Source organism: Hyperoodon ampullatus (genome assembly GCF_949752795.1).
Source record: "Hyperoodon ampullatus genome assembly, chromosome: 15".
NCBI lineage: Eukaryota > Metazoa > Chordata > Mammalia > Artiodactyla > Ziphiidae > Hyperoodon > Hyperoodon ampullatus.
In genome coordinates, this window is record NC_136928.1 from 53,616,142 (window position 1) to 53,636,965 (window position 20,824).

The following is a 20,824-nucleotide window of genomic DNA, read 5'->3' on the forward strand; positions in this document are numbered from 1 at the left end:
ACATGCATCTTTCTCATTTGGAATAAAATGTCACAGTATTCATGGTGAAAAATTGGATTCCACAATTAGATTAAATGGGTTTGTTCAACAAATAATTTATTTAGTGCCAAGGATACACAATACACAAAACAGAGTGCTTCCCATTTTAGAGCTTAGACTTTAATGAAGATAGACAGACTAAGTAAGTCAACAAGTGATAACGTAGAATTTCAGATGGAGATAAGTAGTATGAAAAAATATTTCAAGAAGAAAAGTGCAGGGAAGTATAGAGTGCCTGGGAGTTTGGGAGTAATAGCTGTTTCATACAATGGTGTCAGAGAAGGCTTCCAATTTGAGCAGAGCTCTTAACTAACCAATGGGTCAAAGGGGAAATTAGAAAATACTTTGAGAGGAAAGAAAACAAAAACACAACTTACCAAAACTTATAGGATGAAGCAAAAGCAGTGCTAATAGAGAGATTTATATAACTGTAAATGCCTACATTATGTAAGAAAAAAGATCTCAAATCAATAACCTAACTTTTATACCTCATGGAATTAGAAAAAGAAGAGCACACTTACCCCACAGCTACAGAAAGAAGGAAGTAATAAAGATTAGAATGGAGATAAATGAAATAGAGAACAGAAAAACAATACAGAGGATCAACAAAACCAGAAGTTGTTTTTTTTTAAGATCAACAAAATTGACAAAGTTTTAGCTATACTAAGAATAAAAAAAGATGTAAATCACTAAAATCAGAAATAAAACTAGAGACATTTCTACTGACCTTACAGAAATAAAAAAGATTATAAAACAGTACTGTGAACAATTATATTGTATTTCTAATAAATTAGGTAACCTACACAAAATGGACAAATTCCTAGTAATATACAAATTGCTGACTCAAGAAGTAAAAAATTTGAACAGACCTATAACAAATAAAGAGATGGAGTCAAAAGCCTCTCAAAAGAAAAGCTCTCAGCAAAGAAAAGTCCAAGGGGAGTGGCTTCATTGGTATATTCTGCCAAACATTTAAAGACGAATTAATGCCATTCCTTGTCAAACTTCAAAAAAATTAGAGAGGAAGGAACATTTCCTAACTCATTCTATGAAGCCAGCATCACTCTGATACCACAAGAAAAGAAAACTACAGCTGTATCTTTTATGAATATAGGTGCAAAAATTCTCAAGAAAATACTAGAAAACCAAATCCAACAGCGTATTAAAAGTATTATATACCATGACTAAGTAAGTGGAATTTATCCCAGGAATGCAAGGGTGTTTCAGCATAAGAAAATATAGTAAATGTAATACACCACATTAGAACAAAAGAAAAAAAAACATGATAATCTCAATGGAGAAAAAGTCTTGACAAAATTCCACACCCTTTTAGACAAATAAACACTTAGCAAACTAGGAATAGAAGAGAACTTCCTCAGTATGATAAAGGACATTCATGAAAAGCCCATAGACAACACCATATTCAATGGTGAAAGACCGAAAGCCCCTCCCCTATGATCAGGAGCAAGACAAAGATGCTCACTTTCACTGCTGCTATTTACCGTTGTACCAGAAGTTTTAGCCAGAGGAATTAGGCAGGAAAAAGAAAGGAAAAGTGTCCGAATTGGAAAAGAAGAGGCAGATTTGAGCAGAGGTGTGATTGAAGTGACAAAAACTTCATTTGCTTGCCCTATGAAGTTCACAGGGTTGGACTAACTTGCGAGTTAAGATTAAATGAACTCACATGCTGATTTATATTGAGCAACATTCCTCTAATTAAGCATAGAAATGTTTTCAGGTATTACAAGGGGTTAATTCATTAAATGTTAAAGTTTCTTCACATCCTGCTATGAAATCCATTATTCCCATAGGTTTAGTCTTAGCCTTAAGAATTAAATAGATTTGGTGACTGTCATCATTCTTTAGTGATAGTTTTTCTGTTAATTTCTTTGTTGGTTGAAATTCATCTTTTTTTGAGAAGAGTTTTTGGGAAAATGTAGTTCTTAATTTCTTGCACATTCAAAAATGTTTATATTGGGCTTCCCTGGTGGCGCAGTGGTTGAGAGTCCGCCTGCCGATGCAGGGGACACGGGTTCGTGCCCCGGTCTGGGAAGATCCCACATGCCGCGGAGCGGCTAGGCCCGTGAGCCATGGCTGCTGGGCCTGCGCGTCCAGAGCCTGTGCTCCGCAACGGGAGAGGCCACAGCAGTGAGAAGCCCACGTAATGCAAAAAAAAAAAAAAAAAAAAAAATGTTTATATTGCTGTTACACTTGATACTGGAATGGAATTTTGATGTGTAGATTTTCATCACCCCTTTTCTCCCTAAGGATTTGGTAAGCATTGCTCCACTATCTTCTAGCACTACATACTGCTGCAGCAAAGAGTGAAGCCAGCCTGATTTTTTCCACGTTGTAGATGAATTGAACTTTTTGCCTGAATGGCAAAAAGATTCCTTCTTTACTGTTGATGCCCAGGAATGGTATTAGGATATGTCTTTTTTTTTTTTCAATAAATATAATTGTTTATTTCAATGGTTGATAATGTAAATGTTACTTTAAAAAAATCAACCTGTTCACGCATTTGTATATTAAACACTGAAATGATTATTCCATATTGATAGTAATTTTAACCTTTTTTTTTTTGTAAGTAACAGTCAATCTTTATTTAAAAAAAAACTGGGGGTAATATTCTTATAATAGACTGTGGGCAACTTATCCATCAATTATGATTATCTGTGTTATAATAGGAAATTCACAGAGTAATCCACCTACTCAGATATTTATTTGAGGGAGACCTAACATTCTGTTTTGTTTACATCACTGCCTCTCCATCCTCCACTCTGATTCTTTCAGTCAACCAAACCTAAGTGCAAGTAATACATGTAGTTGAATGGGTGCCTAGGGAAAACTACATATTTGAATAAGATTCAAATCAAACAGGCAGATTTTTAAATTATTTAAAGGATATGTCATTGTATTGATTATTCTATGTCAGTTCACCTAAGACATGGTAGGACTTTGGATTCTAGGACAAAGTTTATGCAGGTTTTTTTAAAATATGTATTCCTGAATTTATTTGTTTGTACTTGTTTATTTGAAAAATAACTTAGGTATCTTGTATATAATATATAACTTTTTGAAAGAGAATGAGATAGTTTTTTTTTTTTTTTTTTTTTTTTTTTTTTTTTTTTTTTGTGGTATGCGGGCCTCTCACTGTTGTGGCCTCTCCCGTTGCGGAGCACAGGCTCCGGATGCGCAGGCTCAGCAGCCATGGCTCACGGGCCCAGCCGCTCCGCGGCATATGGGATCCTCCCAGACCGGGGCACGAACCCGTATCCCCTGCATCGGCAGGCGGACTCTCAACCACTGCGCCACCAGGGAGGCCCGAGAATGAGATAGTTTTAAACAAATTTTTAAAAACTACTTATTTCCTTTCGTCTGTCTCTAGGTATTTTTTGATTTCCTCTTTGATTTCTTCAGTGATCCATTGGTTGTTTAGTAGCATATTGTTTAGCCTCTGTGTGTTTGAATTTTGCAGTTTTTTTCTTGTAGTTGATTTCTAGCCTTATAACGTTGTGGTCAGAAAAGATGCTTGATATGATTTCAGTTTTCTTAAATTTACGAAGGCTTGCTTTGTGGCCTAGCACATAATTTATCCTGGAGAATGTTCCATGTGCTCTTGAAAAGAATGTGGACTCTGCTTCTTTCGGATGGAATGCTCTTTAAATATCAATTAAGTCCATCTGGTCTAATGTGTCATTTAAGTCCTGTGTTTCCTTACTGATTTTCTGTCTGGATAATCTGTCCATTGATGTAAATGAGGTGTTAAAGTCCCCCACTATTATTGTGTTACTGCCAATTTCTCCTTTTATGTCTGTTAACATTTGCCTTATATATTGAGGTGCTCCAATATTGGGTGCATATATATTTACAGTTGTTATATCTCCTTCTTGGATTGATCCTTTGATCATTATGTAGTGCCCTTCTTTGTCTCTTGTGACAGTCTTTATTTTAAAGTCTATTTTGTCTGATGCTAGTATTGCTACTCTGGCTTTCTTTTGATTTCCATTCATGTGGAATACCTTTTTCTGTCCCCTCACTTTCAGTCTGTATGTGTCTCTAGATCTGTATGAGTTTCTCATAGGCAGCATATATATGGGTCCTGTTTTTGTATCCATTCAGCCAGTCTGTGTCTTTTGGTTGGAGCATTTAGTCCATTTACATTTAAGGTAATTATTGATATGTTATGTTCTTATTGCCATTTTATTAATTGTTTTGGATTTGTTTTTGTAGGTCTTATTTTCCCCCCTTTTGTTTTTATGGTAAAACTTTTATGATAAAAACTCTTCAGAAAGTAGGCATAGAGAGAAAAAACCTCAACATAATAAAGGCCATATATGACGGACCCACAGCTAACATCATACTCAATGGTGAAACACAAAAAGCATTTCCTCTAAGATCAGGAACAAGACAAGGATGCCCACTCTTGCCACTTTTATTCAACATAGTTTTGGAAGTCCTAGCCACAGCAGTCAGAAAAAGAAAAAGAAATAAAAGGAATCCAAATTGGAAAAGAAGTAAGACTGTTACTGTTTGCAGATGACATGTTGCTATACATAGAAAATCCTGAAGATGCTACCTGAAAACTACTAGAGCTCATCAATGAATTTGATAAAGTTGCCAGATAAAAAATTAATATACAGAAATCTGTTATATTTCTATACACAAACAATGAAATATCAGAAAGAGAAATTAAGGAAACAATCCCATTTATCACTGCATCAAAAAGAATAAAATACCTAGGAATAAACCTACCTAAGTAGGCAATAGACCTATACCCCCCAAAACTGTAAGACAGTGATGAAATTGAAGATGACACAAACTGATGGAAAGATACACCATGTTCTTGGAAGAATCAATAATGTTGAAATGACCATACTACCCAAGGCAATCTACAGATTCAGTGCAATCCCTATCAAATTACCACAGTACTAGAATAAAAAATTTTTAAGTTTGTATGAAAACACAGAAGACCCCCAAACAGCCAAAACAATCTTGAGAAAGAAGAACAGAGCTGGAGGAATCACTTTTCCTGACTTCAGACTATACTGCAAAGCTACAGTCATCAAAAAAGTATGGTACTGGCACAAAAAGAGACACATAGATGAATGGAACAGGATAAAAAGCCCAGAAATAAACCGATGCACTTATGGTCAGTTAATCTGCAACAAAGGAGGCAAGAATATACAGTGGAGAAAAGACATTCTCTTCAATAAGTGGTGCTGGGAAAACTGGACAGCTACATGTAAAAGAAAGAAGTTAGAACATTCTCTAACACCATATACAAAAATAAACTCAAAATGGATTAAAGACCTAAATATAAGACTAGATACTATAAAACTCTTAGAGGAAAACATTGGCAGAACACTCTTTGACATAAATCGCACGATATTTTATGGGTCCGTCTCTTAGAGTAATGGAAATAAAAACAAATAAACAAATGGGGCCTAATTAAAGTTAAAAACTTTTGCACAACAAAGGAAACCACAAACAAAATGAAAAGACAACCTACAAACTGGGAGAAAATATTTGCAAATGATGCTACGGACAAGGGATTAATTTCCAAAATATACAAACAGCTCATATAGCTTAATATCAAAAAAACAACTCAATCAAAAAATGGGCAGAAGACATAAATAGACATTTCTTCAGAGAAGACATACAGATGGCCAACTGACACATGAAAAGATTCTCAGCGTCGCTAATTATTAGAGAAATGCAATCAAAACTACAATGAGCGGGAATTCCCTGGCGGTCCAGTGGTTAAGACTCTGCGCTTCCACTGCAGGGGGCCTGGGTTCGATCCCTGCTCAGGGAACTAAGATCCTGCAAACCCAAGCTGTGTGGTGTGGCAAAATATATATATATATACTACAATGAGGTATCACCTGACACCAGTCAGAATGGCCATCATTAAAAGGTCTACGAATGCTGGAGAGAGTGTGGAGAAAAAGGAACCCTCCTATACTGTTGGTGGGAATATAAATTGGTGCAGCCACTATGGAGAACAGTATGGAGATTCCTTTAAAAACTAAAAATAGACCTACCATACGATCCTGCAGTCCCACTCCTGGGAATATATCGGAAAATGACAAAAACTCTAATTCAAAAAGATACATATACCTCAGTGTTCACAGCAGTACTGTTTACAATAAGAAGACATGGAAACAACCTAAATGCCCATTAACAAATGAATAAAGAAGATGTGGTGTGTGTGTACGTAGACATACACACACACATTCACACACACACACACACACACACTGGAATACTACTCAGCCATAAAAAAGAAAGAAATAATGCCATTTGCAGCAACATGGATGAACCTAGCTATTATCATATTAAGTGAAGTCAGAGAAAGACAAATATGATGTCAGTTATATGTGGAATCTTAAAAAATTATACAAATGAACTTATTTACAAAACAGAAAGAGACTCACAGACAAAAAAAACAAACTTATGGTTAGCAAAGGGGCTAGTGGGGTGCAGGGGGGGTGTAAATTAGTAGTTTGGGATTAATGTATACATACTACTATGTATCAAATAGATAACACAGGGAACTATAGTCAATATCTTGTAATAACCTATAATGGAAAAGAATCTGAAAAGGAGTATGTGTGTGTGTGTGTGTGTGTGTGTGTGTAAATATATATATCTGAATCACTTTGGTGTACACCTGAGACTAACACATTGTATGTGAACTATTCTTCAAGTTTTAAAAATGGTTATTGAAAAATATTTCCTATTTGTAGAATTGTAATACTTATTTTGTCATTTTAGTAAATAAATTATTGGAAATATTTTTTACGCTTTTGTGGGTAAAATATAAGGTGTGAGTTCTTACACGAATTTTCTATAAATCTGGCCAAATAACTTCAAAATGTTGATTTCCTTTTCCTGCTGTTAACTTAAAAAAAATTTTTTTTTTTAATTTTTAGGTAGAGTCCAAACAGTATATCAGCTGAGTCATGATATTGATGTTGCTCGTTTCCAAACGCTAATGGAATGTTTAACTGGCACTTTTGAAGACGTGAAAATTTTAGCATTTGATCTTCTAATGAAGTTACCAAAAACATTTGTACAATTTCAGGTATTTGGACTTTTCTTCTGTAAGTGTAAGTGTGGTGTATGCATGAAAACTTTCTATCTTAGCAGCAGTTAAAGTAGTCTGTGGATTGTCCAGGCTCTTTGCATCTGCCTTCTTACATTTTCTGTTTCAGTTATCATTAATACCTCTCCTGTTGCAGGTAGTGGAATGGAGAAGGTAGGAATGGGTAGTGGGGAAGGAGGAAATACTGTAAGAGAAACAAAATCCAAATCAGTGATCTTTGCTTTTTTTAAAAAAAAAATTGTTTTGATAAAAAGGGAGGTGTAGGAGGCAGTAGGTTATATTGTTTACAAGATTATTGGTAGATTTCAGTTAACTGTGGTCTCCTCAGTTCCCTTGGACATGTTAATATTTGATCAAAACACATCACTTACAGTAACTTGATTTTTTTTTAGATAATCTCCCTGCATAGTAGACTGGGAAGCTTAGTGTAAATGAGGTAGAGAACATGTTTCTGATCTTCCAACAAGTAATAGCTAAACTGAGACTGAAACTCAGAGTACTTGAGGTTAACAGCATTTCTCTCCCTGGGCGTTCTACCCCATCCCCAGCCCCCATGCTCTTCCTCATGCCTTGCACTTCCCACCATGGGGTGAGAATCAAAGATGGGCTCAGGGGTGAAGGCAAAGCTTGGGGATGGGTCTTAAGAAGACCCCATAGCCCAGGTACTTGGCTCTACCCTAGAGGCTTATTCTGGGGCAGTGAGGTCACCAGCAGCTGTCGGGTCACTGGCTCTAGAGCTTTGCTATGGCTCCCTGTTGGAGCTGTATACAGGCCACGGGAGCCTTTAGGTGTGGGAGCTGAGCCATGGTCTGGGCTCTAGCTATTAGGCTCTGTTTAGGTATGGCAGTTTGTAGATGCAGTGGGATTCTGTCGGAGCATATGTCAGAGAGCCTAAGGTGTCTGTTTCCACTGCTTCTGGACGGCATTGCAAAATCTCAAACATTTCTGACTTGGGTTCACATTGAGAGCTGCTCCCTAGTGTCCACCTATCCTGGTGGTCTTTCAGGTGCCCTGATGAGCAGAAACTTCTTTGGTGCTTAGGCTGCTAACTTTTGTACTTTATAAGCGTTTTTAAAGAAGATGCTTTCTCTTTCTCTATCTCCCCTTCCACCAACCCTTGCCTCTTACCATTCACCACACTGTAGCTTCGTATCATATGTATAACTATGCCTCATTCCTGGCTAGTATTTTGAGAGTATCTGGAGTGGGGAAAGGTATATATTATGGCGCCTATATGAAAGACCTGGTCCTTACATGAACTGGGAAGGCCCCTCAGGGGGGCTCTGTGTATCTAATTTGATAAACACATGCTTGGTATATAGACACAACTTACAGAACTCAGGAAACTTAGTAGCACATATGGCTTGCTATAGGATTCTGGTAGTTATATATCTGGTCTGACTTGTGTATTAGTAAATGGTCCCAGATTCAAGATTTTGAATTCAAGATTTTAAAATATTAGTTATGTATTATATTTTCAAAGTCTTTCTTTGGGTATACCCTATGTAATATGTAATTAACTTTTTAAATATAGCTAACTTGAAAACATTTTTTGAATGCTAGCCTAATCTCTCTAAGGATCTCTATATTCATATTTTGATGGCATATCTTTCTAATATATGACTTTACTACTCACCCAGTCTCTTGCCCTTCTTTCTTGTGGAGCTACATATCCAAGGTCTTTATATTTTGATTGACCTGAGATGATAGAACAAAGATGCTCTTTTAGATTCCAAAGGCTATTTTTTTTGTTTCTTACTAATTGGTTAGTTAGTTTAGGGACTTAACTGTCAGTTACAAAAAATGGTTGAGATGCTTAATCGATTCTTTCTAATATTTATTTAGATTTGAGTTTTAGCCACTGTCTTTCAGTGTTTTAGGTCATAGAAAATTAAACAGCAAAGAATTTAAATAGAAATAGGCTGATATTTGAGTCTATTATTTGATATTAGAAGACATTATTAAATATTGGTATACCTAGATAATGATTTTTTCCCTTATATTAGACAGTTATGAGATAATCTTAGTAGAATCAATATTGTTGAGCAACGAAACCCTAGGTTCCAGCGTGGTGAACATGCAGCTTGTCAACTGTGGAGTTGGGACTAGGATCCATGTCTCCTGTCCTCAGCCCGTACCTTTCCATGCGTATTACAGTGAACTGCTCTTTGTTCTGTCTTCTTGAGGACAGGCTGTGTGAGTGCATGTTTAGATGAGATATAGGTGTGGGAGCTCTAATGCAGAATTTCTGAGGTTGATCTTATCACTTTATCTTTTACACATATACATGGAGCTTTGCCAGGAGCAGCCTGGTGAATTTGTATTTTCATATGTATGTGTATTTTTCTCCATTGAACTAGCTGTATGGGAAGAGGGTGGGGAGAAAGGCAGGAGCATGACTCCCAGTCAAACAAACCTTGACACACAGAAGAACTCTGGGCTATGTAGAAATAACGAAGATGATCTGGTTATAGTCATAGCAGAATTTCTACAGGAAAAAGTATACTTTTGCTGAAGAAAGAGGTACTTAAAAAAAAAAAAGCTTTATCCGGACCTCCCTGGCGGTCTAGTGGTTAAGACTCTGAACTCCCAATGCAGGGGAACTAAGATCCTGCATGCCACTTGGCACAGCCTAAAAAAAAACAAACTCCAACCTGTATTCAGAGAATTAATGTTCATATCGAGTGTCAGTTGTGTGGCAAGCTCTGTCTTTAAATATGTGTTATTCCTTCAAATTAAAGAAATGTTTCAGTGATAATGACTGAGTCTCTGCTTTATCCTAGGATTCAGAGAAACTACAAGGCTTATTCCAGGCAGCACTGGAGCTCAGCACAAGCACCAAACCATATGACTGTGTAACAGCTTCCTACCTACTGAACTTCTTAATCTGGCAGAACACTCTGCCTTCATCTCTGTCTGCTTACTTAAAAACTCAGCGGGTTGCATGTGGAGATGGAGATAAGTCTGCTGCTCTGGTGGAAAGTAACACATTAATAGGTTCGTACTGAGTAAATGACCTTTTGCTCTTATTTATCAAAACCAATATCTTACTTGCTTCACTATTCATATGGTTAGGCTATCTAATGGTTAAACACTTACTTTGTGTTTTTTTTTATTTAAGAGTTTACCAGCTTTGTAGTTTACCAGCATATAAGTATATCATGAATTTCTCCTTTGCAAATAAATAGTTTACTACACTATATTGCTTCTAAACAGAGGATTCACATTAAATAAGTACATATGCAAATGTACATTATAGAGCTTTTATTTAAATAAGACCTCTTTCTCTACCAAAAGTGTACTTTTTTTCTACAGAAATTTTACTATGACTATAGCCAAATCATCTTTGTTAATTCTAAATAGAGCATAGTTCCTTTGTCTGTTGGGGTTTATGTTTTAACTGGCTGTCATACCCTTGCCTTTTACTCTTACCATATAGCCAGTTCCAAAACCTAGGGTCTGAGTTGGTTTAGATCTAATGATTTTAAACAAATACTTGTTGGGGGTTCATGTAGTTAATTTTATCCTAGTAAATCTTCATTTTGGAATTGTACTAGAAATAAGGATAGATAGAGATTTTTACTAAACAAAACAGAGGTCAGATGTTGAAAGAGAGTTGACAATTATTCTTTCCAAGATAGTAGAAAAAGCCATGAAAAAGAGAACTAATAATGGGAGAAAATTAGGAGGCCATGGATAGTTCTGGTGGAAATGTGGCCACAGAGCTGGGGATAGAGATATGACAGTGCCATGGAACATGACATGTGCCGAACTCTTAATTGCTTCAGGGCTGGATTCCAGAGGAGACCCTGATAAGATGATAAGAAGAGGTCTACAATTGGGGAGTTCATACTTCATGTAAAGGCTTTCAAATTTAAGACATTTTTAAACTTTTTGAAATATTTCAAACATACAAAGAATATTTAAATATATATATATATATATATATATATATATATATATATATAGGATTTAAATAGTAATAATATAAACATTTCACAAGTTTTGTCCCCAAGCTAGGTAATAACACTCAGCTTAAGAAGTATTAATACAACAGCACCCATAACTTTGAAGCCTCTTCTTTATCCTAGCTCCCTCTTCCTACCATGTAATTACTGCCCTATGTTTTCCTTCCTTCCTTCTTCCCTCCCTCCCTCCCTCGCTTTCTCCCTCTCTCCCTTCCGCTGCACCAGGTCTTAGTTGTGGCATGCAGTCTTCTTAGTTGCGGCATGTGAACTCTTAGTTGCACACCATATGCTGCATGCATGTGGGATCTAGTTCCCCGACTAGGGATCAAATCCAGGCCCCCTGCATTGGGAGTGCAGATTCTTACCCACTGGACCACTAGGGAAGTCCCTCCTATACACTGTTGATGGGAATGTAAAATGGTCTGGCCCCTTTGGAAAACAATCTGGTAGTTTCTTGAAAGGTTAAACATATAATTACCATATGACTCCACAGTTCCTCTCTTGGGCATTGTCTTAATCAGCTCAGGCTGCTATAACAAGATACCATAAAGTGGGTGATAAACAACAGGCATTTATTTCTCACAGTTCTGGAGGCTGGGAAGGTTAAGATTAAGGTGCCAACAGATTTGGTTCCTGGTGAGAACACTTTTCCTAGTTTGTAACAGCAGCCATCTCAGTCTGTGCTCACATGGAGGAGAGAGTAAGCTCTGGTCTGTCTTCCTCTTCTTATAAGGACACTAATCCCATCATGGGGGTCCCACCCTCATGACCTCAGCTAAACTTGATTACTTCCTAAAGATTCCACCTCTAAATTTCTTTGCATTGAGGGTGAGGGTTTCAGCATGAATTTGCAGGGGGACAGGCAGGGACACACAAACATTCAGTCCATAATGGGCATATACTTAAGAAAAATGAAAACTATGTCCAGACAAAAACTTGTGCATGAATGTTCATAGCAGCATGATTCATAATAGCCAAAAAGTGGAAGCAACTCACATGTCCGTCATCTGATAAATGGATTAAAAAAATGTGGTATATCCATACAATGGACTGTTACTGAGCTGTTAAAAGTAATGAAATATTAATACATGCTACAACATGGATGAACTTTGAAAGAAGCCACATATTGTATGATTCTGTTTATATGGTATGTCCAGAATAGGCAGAAAATGCTTAAGTGGCTGCCTAGGACTGGAGAAGGTGAGAGGTGCAGGGAGGGGAGTGACTGATAATGGGTGAGGCTTTTTTGGGGGGGGGAGGATGAGAATGTTCTAAAATTGACTGTGGTGGTGGTTGCACATAGCTGTGAATATCCTAAAAATCCTTGACTTGTACACTTTAAGTGTATAAATTGTATGGTATATGAGTAATATATCAGTAAAGCCATTGTTTTTTAAAATCTGTCCAAATAGCACATGGCACATGGGCCTGGGGTCTGTTAACCCAGATAGAGGATGTCTAGGAGAAATGATCCAGAATGAATGCTGTAAATGGATCCAGGAAGTTAGGGCAAAGACACAGTACTACTTTAACTGGAAACGGAGAACAGGCTGGATAACCTTGGAAGATCTCTTTTTTCATTCAAAAACCTCTAGTATAAAGTTCAGCTGAGTTGGGTGCTTTTGTGGGAACTGTTCTGCTGTGCACAAATTTGTAAATGTGTTTTTAAACTGGTGTTATTTTGGTGGGTTTTGCTTTTTTTTTTTTGCTTTTTCTAGTTATCAAATGCTTGTTGGAAAATCTTGAGGAAGAAGTATCTCGGGCTGAAAATTCTCTGCTTCAGGCAGCAGCATCGTTTCCAATGTATGGGCGGGTCCACTGTATAACAGGAGCTTTGCGGAAGCTAGCTCTAAAGTAAGTATATCCCCGCCCCCGCCCCCCCACGCTCTTTCCTCAGTACTCACTTCTGAGCTTTAAACTCTTATTGGAATGTGTCCTGGGAAAGGAATGTATTGCCTTAAAGGTAATTAAAAATTAGATTTAAAAATGTACATATAGGGCTTCCCTGGTGGTGCAGTGGTTAAGAATCTGCCTGCCAATGCAGGGGATATGGGTTCGAACCCTGGTCCGGGAAGATCCCACATGCTGCGGAGCAACTGAGCCCGTATGCCACAACTACTGAGCCTGTGCTCTAGAGCCTGCAAGCCACAACGACTGAAGCCCACGAGCCACAACTACTGAAGCCTGTGCGCCTAGAGCCCGTGCTCTGAAACAAGAGAAGCCACTGCAATGAGAATCCCGCGCACTGCAACGAAGAGTAGCCCCCGCTCACCGCAACTAGAGAAAGCCCATGTACAGCAGCAAAGACCCAACGCAGCCAAAGATAAATAAATAAATAAATAAATAAATTTATTAAAAATAAAATACATATATACACGTATTTTTATGTCTTAAGTATTTCATAGATTGCACGATTTTGAAACCCAAATTCTTTTGACCCCTTTTGTCTATTAATTTCATCTTGAAAATGTGATTTTTGCTCTTAGTGTAAATTACCCTAATGTCTTTGTTGCAGCAGCCTGCAGTTGGTGAGTGAGTGGAGACCCGTGGTGGAGAAGCTCCTTGTGACGTCCTACAGGCTTTCCGCCGTGGTGTCTCCAGTTATTCAGAGCTCCTCCCCAGAAGGCCTCATCCCCATGGACACTGATGCAGGTCAGTAAATGAAGAAAGCTAGAATTACTATGTTTTTTCCCCTGATCATTTCTTCAGAGAGATACAGAGGCTAAATAGGGGGAAAAGAAATTATTATTATGACTAGTGATATTTCTGCCTTTTTAGTAATATTTTTAACTATGAAAAAATGACCAAAAAAATAAATAAATAGCCAGGTGATCAGCAAGGTACTTCCTCCTCTGGGGTAAATTGGGTTTTATAATATGTCATTTCAGAATACAACCTACCAGGGTTGTATTCTGGCAGGCAGTGTAAATTAGAGAGCAGTTGATGGGATTCAGTCAGAGAAGGCAACTTGTTAGAAATCTGAATAGGCAAAGACCATTGGACATTCAAAGAACATTTAATTTAAAAAAAAAAAATGGAGGAGATAGTCAAAATGCCCAAAATTGAACTCATGAACTTTCATCTGTCTTTTCCTTCCCAACCCTTGTATCTTTGCAAATGGCCCTACCAGAGACCTGTTTATGCAAGTCAGGAGCCTAGGGCTGCTTGACATCTCCCCTTTGCTCCTTATATCTAGCCTGTCTCCACGTTCTTTCAGTGGTGCCCCTTAAATAGCTTTCAAATCTCTTTTTTCTTTTATCTGCATCTTCTTACCTTACTGTAGGCTTTTATCCTCTCTTGTTTCCCCACATCTACTCTTATCTCCTTCCATTTCCTTTTTACCACATCCGAAGTAATCTTTTCTAGTCATATAACCTATCATGTTACACATAATCTTTACTTAACCCTGTGCTCTGCCCACCCCCTCTTCCTTTTTATTTAAAATACGTTAGTGACCAGGTCCTGTAATAGTTTTGCTCCTGCTACCTTGCCAGTCTTGTCTCTTAGCATTCTCCCCTTCCCATAGATTCTCCTTCATGGAGTTGTTGCAGTTTAACAGGAATCTTGTCTGTTTTCCTCCCTTGTGCTTAGCACAGTGCCTGGCAGGAGGTACACTATCAATAGTTGTTAGAATGAATGAACAATTCCTGAAAGTATAGGAACTAAATTTAGTGCCTGGGATGCCCTTGGTGGTATGTGTATACAGCAGTTCCCTCTTAATCTGAGGGCTGTATGATCCAGGACCCCCAGTGGATGCCTGACAGTGCAGATAGTACCAAACCCTATACATACTATGTTTTTTCCTATACATACATACTTATGTTAAAATTTAATTTATAGATTAGGCACAGTAAGAGATTAACAATGGTAATCAATAATAACAGAATAATTATAACAGTATACTGTAATAAAAGTTATGTGAATGTGGTCTCTCTCTGTTTCTCTCAAAAAATCTTACTACATTGTGCTCACCCTTTTTCTTGTGTTGATGTGAGATGATAAACTGCCTGTGTGCTGAGGTGAAGTGAGGTGAATGACGTAGTGTCATCAGAAGGAGGAGCCCTGACGATGTTGATGGTTGGATGTCAGCTGCAGACTATGTTGATGGTTGGGGATCCCAGGTGGGATGGAGAGGGACAGTGTGAGGGGATTACTGGATCTGTACTACAACAGGCCAGAAGGGATTGGCCATTAAAGGTATATACCAACATGAACATTCCTTTGAACACCTAGAAAATCATGAAGTAAATTTATATTTTGGTGTTGAAATAAAGTTGGTGAATGCATTTTGGAGTGCAAATGAGAGGCTTATATTAAAAACATACTGAGTAAATCATAAACACACACTGCATCATACAATACAATACTTTGGGCCGATAATTAAACTAATCTAGAGTTGTGTGGTTGCATAGAAAATGTTATGTTTTGTTCTTCACTAAAAATGAGTTGGAAGATTGGTGGTGGTTCATGATACTAAGATACAGTTATAGATTTATTTTGGCTGATAGTCTAAATACTAAAATTTGTTGGTTTAGTTTTCCTACTTAAACAGTGCATAGGAATAAAGAACATCCAGTCTGATAGCTAATATTTGGATCACGCAATACCAATATATTTTGGATGAGAAATCTTGAATGTTTGTCACCAGTTGTGGGTAGGGCCTTCAGAGTATGCTAAAATTTTGTTTGTTATTAAAGTTTTAAAATATCTGTCAGTCTCAAAAACTGTCTATGGTCCACTAACTTTTCCTTAATTTTGCCTTTTCTTTTTTCCTCTGGTTGTCTCCATTTTTCTTATGTCTTTCCCATGTTATCTGCCATGCATTATGAATTCTTTGAAAAAAGTCTCCCCTGAAAGCCACAAAAATGGTTGTTAAAATTTTATTCTGGTTACCCATCTCTTTTTTCTTAGTCTTTCTATGGTTTCTTTTTGGGCCAGTGTTACTTTCTCATGGCTGTCAAAATTTGTTTTTGGCAAAATTTCATGGAAACCACAAGTGAACATAAGATGTTGGCCAAACCATTATGATAGCAGTTTGGGTCTTTGTATTTCCCATAATACCTAAAATATAAGTGTGTATAATAGGTATACAGTAAATAACCCATTCTTTGATTTGTTAATTGGTTTCAGATGATTACCTGTTGTTATTTTTCTTTCAAAATCTGAGCCTGCCTAGCTCTTTATTACCTAGTCATCCATAAATTCCTTCAGCCCATGTTACTGAACCTCTGCCATGACCCAGTTTCTGTTCTAGGCACTAGCAGTTGAGCAGTGAACAAAGTCTTGCATTCGTGAAGTTTACATTTCCTAATCCAGCGAGTGCTTACTAAGAAATAAAAATGAAGTTTAATATAATATTAGGACTGGAAATCTAACTTAGAAAGCAGTATATTACTTATGCATTTCAAAGCCAAATATGGAGTTTTCATGATATTCCTGGGCCATAAAAGATTATTTTTGTTGGTGGTGGGATTTCTTACCTCTTAAAACAAAATTCATTGAAGTTTATTGCTCTTCCTTCATCTATTTGAGCACTGTATTTGAGATTCTTAGACAACACTGAGAAAAGCAATGTAAGGGAGATGGCAGCCTTTGTCTATGGACAGTTTCTGTTGTGCTTTTTTGTCCAATCTTCACCCTATTTAAAATATTCACCATATTTTGAAAGTACACTCAAGTGTCATGAACACCTTATATAAATAATTTTCACATTATCTATCCTGTGAGTCCCTTCTTTTTTTTTTTTTTTGCTGTATGCGGGCCTCTCACTGTTGTGGCCTCTCCCGTTGCGGAGCACAGGCTCCAGGCGTGCAGGCTCAGCAGCCATGGCTCACGGGCCTAGACGCTCCGCGGCATGTGGGATCTTCCCAGACCGGGGCACGAACCCGTGTCCCCTGCATCGGCAGGCAGACTCTCAACCACTGTGCCACCAGGGAAGCCCTGTGAGTCCCTTCTTATAGTGCTAATTATCAAGTACTGAAAATTACAAAATTTTTGAGGGCAAATACCCCCAAGGGAAGTCTTCATGTGATGTGGAACTGGGATTTTACATTATCTCATCTCTCTCCCTCAGAGTCAGCAAGCCGCTTGCAGACGATTTTGAATGAGATTCAGCCCCGAGATACTAATGATTATTTCAATCGAGCTAAAATTTTGAAAGAATGTGATAGCTTTGATTTGGAGGACTTGAGTGCCAGTGTACCGAATATTGATACTTCTGCAGAAATCAAAGGTATATATAAAATCAATATTGTAGTCAGTATTTAAGCGACAAATAAAATGTGCAAAATGCTCTTTTTCTATAGTAAATCAGAGGCTGCAAATGTGTGTAGTACACTTCTAGAAAATAAAGTCTTTTTTGAGCTTATAAATGATTTATTTTGGGGAATGAGTTTATATAAGACTTTACCAGAAAATGGTGTTCACCAGTGCAGTGTATAAGGTGCTTCAGCAAAAAGCCTTTCAGTGCTGAAACCTGTCTTGACAGCCAGGTGATGTAGGAACAGCGATGCACAGTGAACTTGGGTTTGGGGAGCAGTCTGCTTCTCCCAGCACTATGGTTCGATGTTGTGAGAGTCCTCATAGTCAAACAGCCTTTTAAAGGAAACAAGTTTATGACTCAGAGAAATGTGAGCTGCTCTGTTGTACCAGGCCTCCAGAATTCAAATTCTTACTGTTTTCTCATTAGTTCTTTTATAATTTTCTATAATGCTGTAAAAAGTCATCAGAAGCAGTAATATCTTATTGATTTATAACATATTCTACATTCTCCACTAGGTGGGGATATTGTCTTGTAAAAATTTCTCTTTATGATTTTTTTTTTAATTACACAAAATAACACAAATGTATGCTTGTAATAGTTTCAAATAATACAGAGATAGATATGAATTAAAAACAAATTAATTTTGTTTTCTTTCATTTCCTTATTTCCTCCTCAATCCTACTTCATCCCTCTTTAGTGTACATCATTTCAGACCAATTTTATGTATTTAAGTGTATGTACATTTATCCTTTGAGTTTAGTGGCCTTTTAAAGGACAAATGGGATTACGTTAAAAAGGTTATTTTGTTAACTTACATTTTAAATTTAATACTTTCTTTTGGATTTTTTTTTTTTAATGTCAGTACTAAAATATTTCTAAAGCTAGAAAAAGAGAGTAAGGATTCTTATAGCTAATTGACCATGGAATTTAAATATATTTTGAAAGAGAATTTGTATTTTCCTTTGAAAGGAAAGTCATATCCTATTCTTTTACTGACATAGCAGCCACCCTCACCAAAACAAATAATAAAATATATTTATTATAGTCATATTTTATGGATGACTGAGAAGCAGGAAGAGTTTGTTTCATTAACTTCCAAAGGTTAGACTTCGGTTTTATAATAATATTGTGTTTTATTTTTAAGTTTATTTTGAATATAGTATATTAAATAAAATACTGTGATTCCTACCCATAACACATGCCCAACAAATGTTATTTATTTTCTCCTGAATAAATATAGCATATGACAAATTGGTTTGTTCAAGCAGATTATTCTTGGGGAAATTATGAATAAGCTTGTTCTAAGAAACCTGGGATGTGAGTAATCAAGTGTCTAGTGTTGCAATAGTTTTTTTTTTTTTCTTTTTAAGGTAAAGAAGGAAAAACATGTGACGTAACTGCTCAGATGGTGCTGGTATGTTGTTGGAGAAGCATGAAGGAAGTCGCTTTACTCTTAGGCTCACTGTGCCAGCTTCTACCCATGCAGTCTGTGCCAGAATCTCCTGATGGATTATTGACAGTGGAACAGGTAGGGTAGCTGTTTATTCCACCTGGTATAATTTCTGGTCAAAGCATAAATCACAAACTTTTATTTAAAAGTTAAATAACTTAAAAAAAATTTTTTTTAATAACTTAAAAATTTTTTTAACATTTTTCTTGAATAAAATCTTACAGATGTCAACTGAAGAAAGTTCATTAAAGTATAGGAATTGGATCTTGCAATCCATTTCCAAACTTTGGCATTTTTAGAAATGTTTTTATTTTTCTAAGTTATATAAATAATGATAGCTTTTACCTCACTTTTAACTTCAATATTAACATTTGAATTTTTATTTCTCCATTTAACACACACAAGCTTAAAATTCAAATGTAAATGAACTTGTCTATTTAGTAAAACTCCACAAACCTCTTAAATTTTGCAAAGAAAAAAACATATATATTTTTTTCTTTATATATTGGTTGATTATGGATCTCATGTTTCCCTCTACATTGATGATAAAGTTGTAGTTACTTTGGTTTTTTTGGCTGACTTTTATTTTAAGACCACAAAGTCAGTTCCATCTGGGACTGTTCAAGTGACTTGAGTGCAGTGTTTATAAGAAATTAGCTTACCACAAGCATTTCATTTGGAAATATTTTAGATTTATTAGATTTCTGTTTTTAATTGATTCCCTCTTCCTTTCCATATGGTTTCAACAAATCCATTTCCCACCATTTTCCAGCAAAGATACATAACACGTACTTTCATTTTTAACCTTTTTCAAATAAAGATAATTTCTCCCGTAGGGTGTTATGACATTTAAGAACAAAACAAATATTGTAGTATGCTAATGCTGATTATTTCTGTAATAACCATGTGACCCGTTCCATGGAAATAATGCTAATATTTTTATTCTCACACTCTCTGTGGCTGATGTGTTTGCATCTGGTTAACAGCTGGGCTTGTGATGTTGCAAGGCTCTGAGACAGAACGGCAGAGGGGAACAGAACACTGCCGGCTTCATTACGTTCCTTACTCTCTTCCAAATCAAACAGGCGTTAGTGTCCTAGAGTTACTTGCAGTCCTTACTGGTGACTGGCTGGAGTGCCAGTGCCAACATCTTTGCTGAGGAATCCAGCTATGATTAATGATTACTTCACTGATGTTCACCATCTCATTAAGAAGTAAATATGGGCTAGAGCCCCTTGACTTCTCAACTTTTCAAGGACAAGTTAAAACATCTAGTGTTTTAGGTTTGTTGGCCAGTGTTTAAAAACAAAATTAAGGGAAACATATTTTACTTTTACTATAGCTGAGAAAGACCTGAAAGCTTCCTGTGAAAATCATTTCTCCCTGACACCTTTTACAGGGCACCCAAATCTTAGGAAGTTCTGTGGGATATCCAGGTTAAAATTGGGAATTAATTTTTTTAAATTGGGAACTAATATAAAATAGATATTTGTAAAACAATAACAAAGAGAGGCTCTTCTAAATCAAAGAACTCTTCTGACGACTGTTTTCTTGAATAAGAAATAGAATCCTGTTTTTCTGTAAAATATCCGTTTCCATTCTAATAAGGTCCAGTCATTTCTCCATGTCGCCATTCATGTGGTGACCCCACATATATATGTTTGAGAAGAAATTAATGACTGAGTGAGTGAACAAGAGTGTATGTGATAGCACTATTCTGACATTGAAACCCTGCCCTCTGTGGAAAACTTTAGTCTTGATCATGCTAAATTTTACTAAAAAAATTAAAATGCTCCTTAAAAAAATTAATTTTTTTACATTTTAAATAATGTAGGGGAATTTAGTCAATGAAATCTAAAGATATCAAGAAATTAGTATTACATTACTAGAGGATTCCTGCTTTTAAACATAAAATTTTGTTCCGTGAAATTCCTTTAAACTAAACATATTCCTATGTACTTAGTACTTTTAAGAGTTAAAAATATAAATGACAG

The 20,824-nt window shown here is 36.5% G+C and overlaps 1 protein-coding gene across 1 annotated transcript in view; it reads left to right on the forward strand.

The window, feature by feature from the left end:
• THADA (THADA armadillo repeat containing) overlaps positions 1-20,824 on the forward strand; it is a gene marked incomplete at both ends in the record, with an annotated part of 312,306 nt that overhangs the window by 34,539 nt on the left and 256,943 nt on the right. The window contains 6 exons of the mRNA XM_079720411.1: positions 6,978-7,129; positions 9,934-10,147; positions 12,837-12,972; positions 13,634-13,770; positions 17,192-17,350; positions 18,751-18,908. Coding sequence (XP_079576537.1) covers positions 6,978-7,129; positions 9,934-10,147; positions 12,837-12,972; positions 13,634-13,770; positions 17,192-17,350; positions 18,751-18,908 — 956 coding nt within the window. The remainder of the gene's footprint in view (positions 1-6,977; positions 7,130-9,933; positions 10,148-12,836; positions 12,973-13,633; positions 13,771-17,191; positions 17,351-18,750; positions 18,909-20,824) is intronic.